This window comes from Theropithecus gelada, chromosome 15, assembly GCF_003255815.1.
Source record: "Theropithecus gelada isolate Dixy chromosome 15, Tgel_1.0, whole genome shotgun sequence".
NCBI lineage: Eukaryota > Metazoa > Chordata > Mammalia > Primates > Cercopithecidae > Theropithecus > Theropithecus gelada.
Window position 1 is genome coordinate 36,754,133 of NC_037683.1, and position 9,125 is coordinate 36,763,257.

A 9,125-nucleotide genomic window follows, 5' to 3' on the forward strand; every position below is an offset into this window, starting at 1 on the left:
CTGGTTTCATGCCAGTTTACAACTTGGCATCAGCTTCCCTTCTCAGCGTATCTCTCAGGATCTTCCAGCTACATTAGAAGTGGAGTTCTAGACAATTTCATTTTTCTTCCTTTTCTTCAGGTCTCTCCTTTTTCTTGATAGCCCTTGCCAATAAATTCACCTGGTAAACTCCTACTCACCTTTTAGGACCATACCCATATATGACTTCCAAAAAGTCTTCAGAAACTTCCCCAAGACAATTATTGCCCCCTGTTCATTCTCTAACAGACTCCATTGTGCCAATTCCCAGTGCCTTGCTTGATTGAAAGTAAATAAAAATCCTGATTAAATAAAGGAGGCATACAGGAAATGCACTGACACAATACTTAGGGAGGGTTAAAATAATACAGCCACATAAAAGATAGAATGACAGCTTGGGTTCTAGAAGATCCAGGTCGTACTTCTTCACCTGACTCATCTCACTTTACTCTGTTAGCTTTCTCCTGTCTTACCTCAAACTGACTTTCTCATACTGAGAAATACAGCTCTTGATAGTATTAGGTTGGTGCAAAAGTAATTTTTGTCATTACTTTTAGTGGCAAAAACTGCAATTACTTTTGCACCAACTTAATATCTAAACTTTAAATTTCTCACCATATGCTGACAGGGAAAAAGAATGATCCTTTTGTTCAGAACTAGTTTGAGAAATACCAGGGCAATACTATATTGTGCGGCCAGAGGGGCAAAATACTGATTAGCTTGGTTTAAGTAGCCACCATCATTGTGCCATGGTACTATAGATGGAGAATCAGAGTTATCTAAAAGAAAAAAAATGGTATCTAATGAAGACATCTGGATGTCAGGGCATGTGGAGGTACAGTTTTCAAGAGAGAGTGATAGTAAAAAGTGTGCCAAAAATTCCACAGATGCTCATTTTTACCTATTTATTTACATCTATTTTGGTAACTAGGCTGTGAAATACTTTAAGACAATACCTATACCTTAAGACAGTGACCCTGCCTTTATTTTCCAGGGACTAAAAATGCATTAGGTCTAAAATCTAATAGACCTCAATAGATATTATTATTTTTTAAATAACTGATATGGTTTGGCTCTGTGTCCCCATCCAAATTTTATCTTGAATTGTAATCCAAATTGTAATTCCCACATGTTGGGGAAGGGACCTTGTGGGAGGTAAATGGATTATGGTGGCAGTGTCCGCATGCTGTTCTCATGATAGTGAGTTCTCATGAGATCTGATGGTTTTACAAGGGGCATTCTCCACCTTTGCTCTGCACTTCTCTCTCCTGCTGCCATGTGAAGAAAGATGTTTTTGCTTCCCCTTCCGCCATGATTGCAAGTTTCCTGAGGCCTCCCCAGGCATGCTGAATTGTGAGTCAATTAAACCTCTTTCTTGGATAAATTATCCAGTCTCAGGCAGTTCTTTATAGCAGTGTGAGAACAAACTAATACAATAACACATGTGTTTAGTAACATACTTATGAATAACTTGTGTTAGGAAACTTATACTTTTATTGTTAGTATAATCTTCACGGTGTTTGGAACTTTGAGCAGTCAATCTTTACAGTTAAATCTAGAAGCAAAAAAAAAGTCAAATATTTTAATAATTGATTTCATAAGAAAAAATGTAGGGAGAAATATTTACATATATGACCAATTTAATGATTTGCATTTGTCTCCAAAGTCAACTTTGAATGTAATAACCAGGCTTTTACTTTCAGTTATAAAGTGATGGATAAATCTTTTCAATAATGTTTTTAGATTATATTCATACTCTTTGAAAGTATGAATAACTAGCTTGGTGGCTAGTTTAGTAGACTGATTTGCCTTTTAAAACAATTTGCACCTATGTTTCTGATAGTACGTTTCTTTTGTATTGTTTCTTGACCCAGTGAATATTCTGAAGATTCAAATGCTGTTTTTGGTGGATTTGCCTCCTGCAGGAGGGTGCACACTCAGACCACTCATTTGTCTTATATCATCCAGATTGACCAGTTTATCATTGACATCCTCTGTGATGTGTATGTCTGAATAATGGCATTTGGTTTTTCTGTGCCTAGCTGCTCTGGTTCTTCCAGTTCTAGGAAATGTTGTTTTTTGCTTTATCTCCTGTTTACTTGGGGATCTGTGTTCCTGGAGATGTAGGCATGTGGGATTGTTACCGTGTCTTCCTGCTTGGGAAGCACCTTCACTTTTAGAAGGACACTTGGGTCTCTTCCCAGCAGTTGAAGAAAGCTTCACGTATTGGACTGTGGTTGAAGATGGCCTCCCATAGTTTGATTCATTGCCATGTGTGTGCTTTTCTTTTGAGGGCTCACAGCATATATTCTGGGTGAAGTGTTCACTTCTGTGACTTCCTCTCAGAGAGAGATTACTTGATTCTCTGCTTACAGATCTCTTTCTAGATCCAACACACCAGGATTTGGATCTGTGAGTATTGGACCTTGATCGTCTTTGGATTCTTCTCCTGGAGTGTGAACCAATTTCTACAGATTGGGAGAGTTGTCTACATTTCATCCTCTTTTTTCTGAAAGAACTCAGTTTCCTGCCATCTCTCTCAGGAGAAAAGGCATTTTCTGAAATGCAACTCCAAGAGGTGTCTCTCTCTCTGGATTTGCAACTTTTCAAGGATCTTTCTCTGGACAGTCTTTGAATGGTCTTTGGTGAAGGATCTGAGTATTTGTTATTTTCTTCTTCTTTTTTCTGAAAGTTTTTCTTCTGGCCAAGGCTCAAACCCTTTCTTTCTCTCAAACTATATTTCTGTGGATGAACCTGATTAGAAATTGCGGGGGTACTGAAGGTGTGTGCGGTTGTGTCACTCTTTCCCAGATCGTGGACATGATCAGGAAACAACTTTATCCCTTCTGTCTTTTTCTCTTGAACTTTTTTTTTGCAATTCAGTAAGCCTGGGCACCTTTCCCTTGGAGTAGCCCACTTCTGGAGTATATTATTCATAGAAATGGTGCTTTTGTGGTCACCTGATTCTGCTTTGTCTTTGATTCCACCATAGATTTTGCTTACTGTTTCATCATAGACTGGTGGGATTTCAGATTTCTTCAAGGAAAAGTTACCATTTGGAAACTGTTTCAAGCCTGACAGGGGCCTCTCCTCTTTATCCCATTGACCTTGGGTGTTTTTAGACTGCTTTGTATTATGTTGAGATATCAGTAGAGTGTGATCCTTAGGCGGAGGTGAAACAAGAGCTGATACAAGGGGCTTCTTGTTTACATATGGTGAAGCAGCAGAGCATTGATAGATGGCTCGCTGGTCATAGGTGTCCATGTTGTAAGGTGAATGAACAAAACTAATAAACTCATGTAGGAAATGGTGGGTGTGTTGTAAGAGATAAGGTTCCAGGAGGTGAATGAAGGACTCACTGTCCAAGTCATATTCTGTCATGTGATGGAGGATTGTGGTTAGGATGTTCTTCACTGTGTAGCCATAATTTCCATAAACAGCTGTTAGTTCCCGTTTCAGCCATGGAACCAGCCGGTGTAGGCAACCAGGGTTTCTTTTAAAATAATTAGCCGTAAAGTGCTTATGAGGTTTGTGGCCTCGAACATGCGTCACCCAAATTCCAGAATAATACAGAGCTCTTCTGAACTTCATAACCACCTGATCTCTAAAGTAGCTCAGGGACATGGAGTTTGGCTGGAACTTCCCACTATCCCCAAACTCTCTCAGTAACTCTTGGATAGTCCGCTCTCTCAATGGCTTGATTTTCCTTTTGATATCCTCAAGGCTCCAAATGGGATGATTGTTTTGAGAAGAACCCACATAGCTTTCCTCATCTGAGGGAAGAACTGCTGAGTCTTCTTTGTTATCACTCTCTGGCTTGGTGGGACAACACTGAGAAGGAAAGTACTGCATGCTAGAAGAAAGCATGGATTTCTTCCTTGATCTTGAATGTAAAGAGCCATTACCACTCTCATGGGAACAGGGGTTCCAATCAGACTCATTCTGAGGATGCTCTGAACAATTAGGACACTCACAGTCAGATGAGAGATCTAATGACATTGCTGTTATATTGGATTATGTATTTCACAGTCGAATACGAGAAAGATTGGCTCAAATCAATTCCTCACTTGCCATGAAAAATGTCTTTTAAAAGCACTCCATTCATGTTTTCATAATACATTTTATCTCCATGGAATAATTGGAGAATAAAGTTAAACAAACTATTCCTCAAATTAATAATAATGTGCTCATAAAACCCAATGTAGATAAGGCAATGGGGATACAGGCATAGATTTTCTTTTTCTCTCTCAGATTAGTTGTTGCAAACTCTGAAAAGCAAATTAGAAATAAACATCAAAGTTTAAGTACTATATTCTTTGATTTAGCAATTCTAATTCTATAAATTTAATCTAGCTGTTGGAACCATATATATGGAACTTATATATGTGTGTGTGTGTGTATATATGTTGACTTTATTTTTGTAACAACAAGAAACTGAAAACAACTTAAATATCCATCAGTAGGGGACTTGTTAAATAAATGATATTTCATTCATAGTATTTAATATTATACAGCCATTCAAAACATGATACAAAGTACATGTTAATATAAGAAGATTGCTGAATACATTTTTAAATTAAAAAGCTTATATAGAAGTATGAAAGACTGTTATAAACTCTTAAACAGTAAGCATTAATTTCTGTAAGCATTGTGAACTCAAAACCTGAGAAGTTTTTCTATTAGGAATAACAAAATAATGCTAGCTATAATAATTATGTATATACATACACACACATATATATGTGAGTGTGTGTGAGAGACTGTGTGTGTGTGTGCATGTATGTGTATGCTAAGTTGAGAGGAAATAAGCAAAATTGCCAGACATTAAAGAACCAGAGATAATGAGGAATCCAGAAAAGGAAGTGAGTTCTAATACCGCTAGTTATCCATATCTGGTATTCTTGAGCTTTAATTCTGATAGAACTGATAGCTGCAGATGATCAGAGACAAAGAATGGATTCTGTTGAAGGTTAAATATTTAATAGGAAACCCCTCCCTAAATCTGTGTATCCAAATGTTTACAGTCTTGCAAAAGGGCGAATTTGAAAAAACAAAAAATCACCCCACAAAAGAGTCAACAAGAAATCTTAGAAGAGCTATAACTAGAAACAAGTCAGTGTGTTTGCAGACTAAATTCAAACAATCAGTTTTCTTAAAAATCTCAAGAGCATAATTTATTTTGAGTTCCATACTGATCCCAGGGAACTAGTATAGGCAAAGCCTAATTTTCTCTGGAGGAATACAGCTTAAACCCAGGTCTCATGACACATTTCCCATAAATTAGTTCACAATCAAAAATCACAAACAAACAAAAAATTGGTCATCATATGCATTAGTCCACAGAAATAACAGAGAGCAAATTTGGCACCTAAAGGAACTGGAAAATTATACACTGAGTATGTTCAAATAAATAAAGGTGTTTTGAAAGTGTTATCAAAAAAAGAGTGTATAAAATATGACAAAAGGGATTTGAAACATAACCAGATAGCATTTCAAGAAATAAAAATATAAATATTGAAATTTTAAAATGAATGGATAAAATAAACACAAAATAGACATAGATGAAGAGGGTTATTAGTACATTAAGATGGGGATCTGAAAGAATGCATAGAATGCATCACAGAGAGAAAAAGAGATGGACATTTGGAAGATAAAGACAACTTTTAAGTAAGACTGTTTAAGATGTTTAGGAAATAATAGAGAAAATGAAGGAAAAGTAATATTCAAACATATCTAACAACTTTCTGGAATGTGTAAAATAGGTAAATCATCAGTTTCAGAATTATGATAAATTCCATGTATAATAACTAAAAAGAAATCCCCTCTAAAATAGATCAAAGTAAAACTGTTGAACATCAAAGATGATGTGACTGCCCAGTTGTAATTATATAAATCAAACAAAAAAAGACTATATCTTCAAAGTACCGATTAAAGCAAACCTGTCATCTTGGAAATATATATCCAATGGAAATGCCTTTCAAAGATTAGTTCAAAATTTGAATTTTGAGAGAAAGACATTTGTGAGAAAGTAAACCCCAAAAAAGTTAAAGACCAATCAACCCTTTCTAAAAGAACATGTGAAAGATGTAGTTCAGAAGGAAAATTGTACAAAAATGACTACAGAAGGAATTGATGAGATGAAAGACAAAATAGTAAACAAAAATGGTAAAAATATGGATCAAACTAAGCAAGACATGTATAAAACAACATTATAAATGTCTATATTGTGGGATTAAAATGAAAATAAAGCTCCAATATAAAAAAAGTTGGAAGGTGAGTAATTGAACTCAAAACATTTTAGTTTTTGTTTTATTATGAAGCTTAAGATATGTATGAAATTTAGACATAGTTAAATATATATATTAAAATATCTACAATAAACACTAAAATAATAGAAATGGGCTACATACAAACTTGTAAAAAGGAGAGACAGTGGAATTAAAGAGGAAAACATCAATGAAATTCAATATAAAAATAAAATAAGCAAGTCAAATAATGAATAAAATAGAATTTCATATGTAAATTTTAAAATAATAAATATAAAATTTAAATGGACATTCTTATGGGGCAAAACTACTTGTAAAGAAATCAATGGAATTGATGAACCCTGAAATGAAGATAGTGTTTCTTACTAGGTGTTAGAGAGGGAGATAAATGCCATCAAGAAGAGACATGCAGAGGTCTTCAAAGGTGATAGATGTGTTCTATTCCTTAGCCAAGGGGGTGGGTATTATGCATTTACTTTATTGTTACTATTTAAAACTTACATATGTTACACATCTTTTCTAATATTTAATTAAATTTTTAATTCAAAAAAGATACACAGCACATGCTTGGATATATACCGAAAATTTCTGGACAGCTATACAAAAGATGCCAATATAGATGTAGATAGTTGAATTTGATACAAGGACAGGAAAACAAAGCTTACATGTAGTTTCCAACTTATACTCAAAATGTAATTTTTTAAACCATTCACATGTATTATTTTCCTAATTAAAAAACTAGCTAAAAATGAAATCATATATCACATAAAATACATCTCGAAATCTTGGTCTACACATTTTGAGTATTTTGGGCTGGCATGTTTGATGAAAAATTGCTCACATTTTTAATAGTTAATATTTTTCATTTAGTTTGATTTCTCATTATCTTTGACATTTTTCCATGATATAATCTACTTCTAGTTTTTTATTTTTATTTTTATTTTTTGAGACAGAGTCTCACTCTTTCACCCAGGCTGGAGTGCAGTGGCACCATCTTGGCTCACTGCATCCTCCGCCTCCCAGGTTCAAGTGATTCTCTTGCCTCTACCTCCTGAGTAGCTGGGATTATAGGCACCTGCCATCACACCTGGCTAATTTTTGTATTTTTAGTGGAGACAGGGTTTCACCATGTTGGGCAGGCTGATCTCGAACTCCTGACCTCACGTGATCTGCCTGCCTCGGCCTCCCTAAGTGCTGAGATTACAGGTGTCAGCCACCGTGCCTGGAAAACTTCTAGTTTTTTAACTCATAGAATACTAGAGTTGGAAAGAACTTCAGAGATTATATTGTGTAGTAGTTTTCAAGACTTTTGAAGGCAAAGAACTCTTGTAATAAAATCATACTGTGCAACACATTAAACATAACTCAGTCCTGTCTCTACCTCCCAACTTCCTCAGCACTGCCCACCTCACCCCATGCATGGTTCTCCAATACAGCTCCACTAAATTATTAGGGTCACAATGGAGTTTAGCTTTACAAAACTCTCATCTACTTCACATCTAACTAGTGCAGAAATCTGTATAACCCATAGCAGATTGTTACCTGGTTTCTGTTCCAATTCTGCCTCACAACTTTAGGTATTCTTAGACATGGTTCATTGCATTTCGCTGCAGCTTGGTCTAAGGATAAAGTTTTTCCTTGCTGCTAGCTAAAATCTTTTGTTATATAACTTCAAATTACTAGGCCAAACTGTGTCCTGGCTCAAATTTCCCATTCTTCTCCCTAGCCACACTAATCCCTTCCAGCAAACTATGAGAGTCTCTCACATGTGAAGGCAGTTAGCTTATGGCCCCACATGACACAACCCTCTGACCATAGCAACTGGGGTCTCTGTCCTGGCCTCCCCAATTTGGAACTACTTTAGGACCTCTTCCATCTGAGCCCTTTCACAGAGGGGAGGAGCTGATGAAACTAAGGCTGTCTGTACTCCCTTTGCCCCATAGATGATCCTTCTGTTTTCTAGAACTCCTAAATTCTTGCCTAAACAGTCCTTCTACGGCCTGCACTAACCTCATTCTAGGTCTATCCTCAAGGGCAGACCACATGGTCAACATACACAAACCTAGAGTAGAGAAGTGGACATCAGGTGAGTGGATGGAATTTGTGAATGGAGACTGGAGTGCAAGAGGCTACTTATGATGCTAGATATAAAAGGGACAGGATGCAGATAATGAGGTTTTCCATTTGTACTTTTACCTCAACCCCCACAAATATTAAGAGCAATCCTACTCTCAAAACTTATTTTTCCAATCTTTTCATTTCTACTGTCTTCGAGCTGATTTTTATGATAGCTAATCCAATTCCTGCTAATACTAGGTTGCTAAATAAAAAATAACCTGTGTCTAGATCCCTCTAAGTTAAACAGTTTTAGTGAATTATTAATTTTTAAGCAAATATAGCCAAGCTGATTGCCTAACTTCCATCCCTTCTGTTGAGGTTTCAAGCCATCCTTTCCAGAGGTAATGCTTTCACCAAGTCTTCATTCACCTTGAAAGTAAAAATGACAGCAATTTACATTATTTAGCAAATTTACCTCCTGGAGGATTTGGAGGTATCCGCAGTCATTTGAGCCTTAGCTTGCTGGATTAATTTGGTTGTAGTGGATCACCTCTGTTTTGTTTGCCTTAGAGACAGAATTTAGAACACAGGGCAAGTTCTGCTATGGTCTAGGCAAAGAGAGAGCTCCAAGTTTTCCATGAAACTTGGCATATTTTGTTTCCCAGCACTGTCCCAAGTGCCTTTAAGATGCAATCCTGAATAAAATGGGACTCATATCCATGACTTAGAGGGTGGCAGAACTCTTTGTTTCAGTAGACCAATCAGAGCCAATGTTCTAACAAG

General features: G+C 36.3%; 1 protein-coding gene across 1 annotated transcript; it reads right to left on the reverse strand.

Annotated features, from left to right (window-relative positions):
* Positions 1-1,491: 1,491 nt before the first annotated feature.
* LOC112607600 (E3 ubiquitin-protein ligase Topors-like) lies at positions 1,492-8,884 on the reverse strand. The gene is made up of 2 exons (XM_025358637.1): positions 8,818-8,884; positions 1,492-4,286 (listed from the first exon to the last, which is right to left on the reverse strand). Exon 2 carries the CDS (start codon positions 4,015-4,017, stop codon positions 1,909-1,911), a length of 2,109 nt encoding a protein of 702 aa, XP_025214422.1. The 5' UTR covers positions 4,018-4,286; positions 8,818-8,884; the 3' UTR covers positions 1,492-1,908.
* Positions 8,885-9,125: the final 241 nt, after the last annotated feature.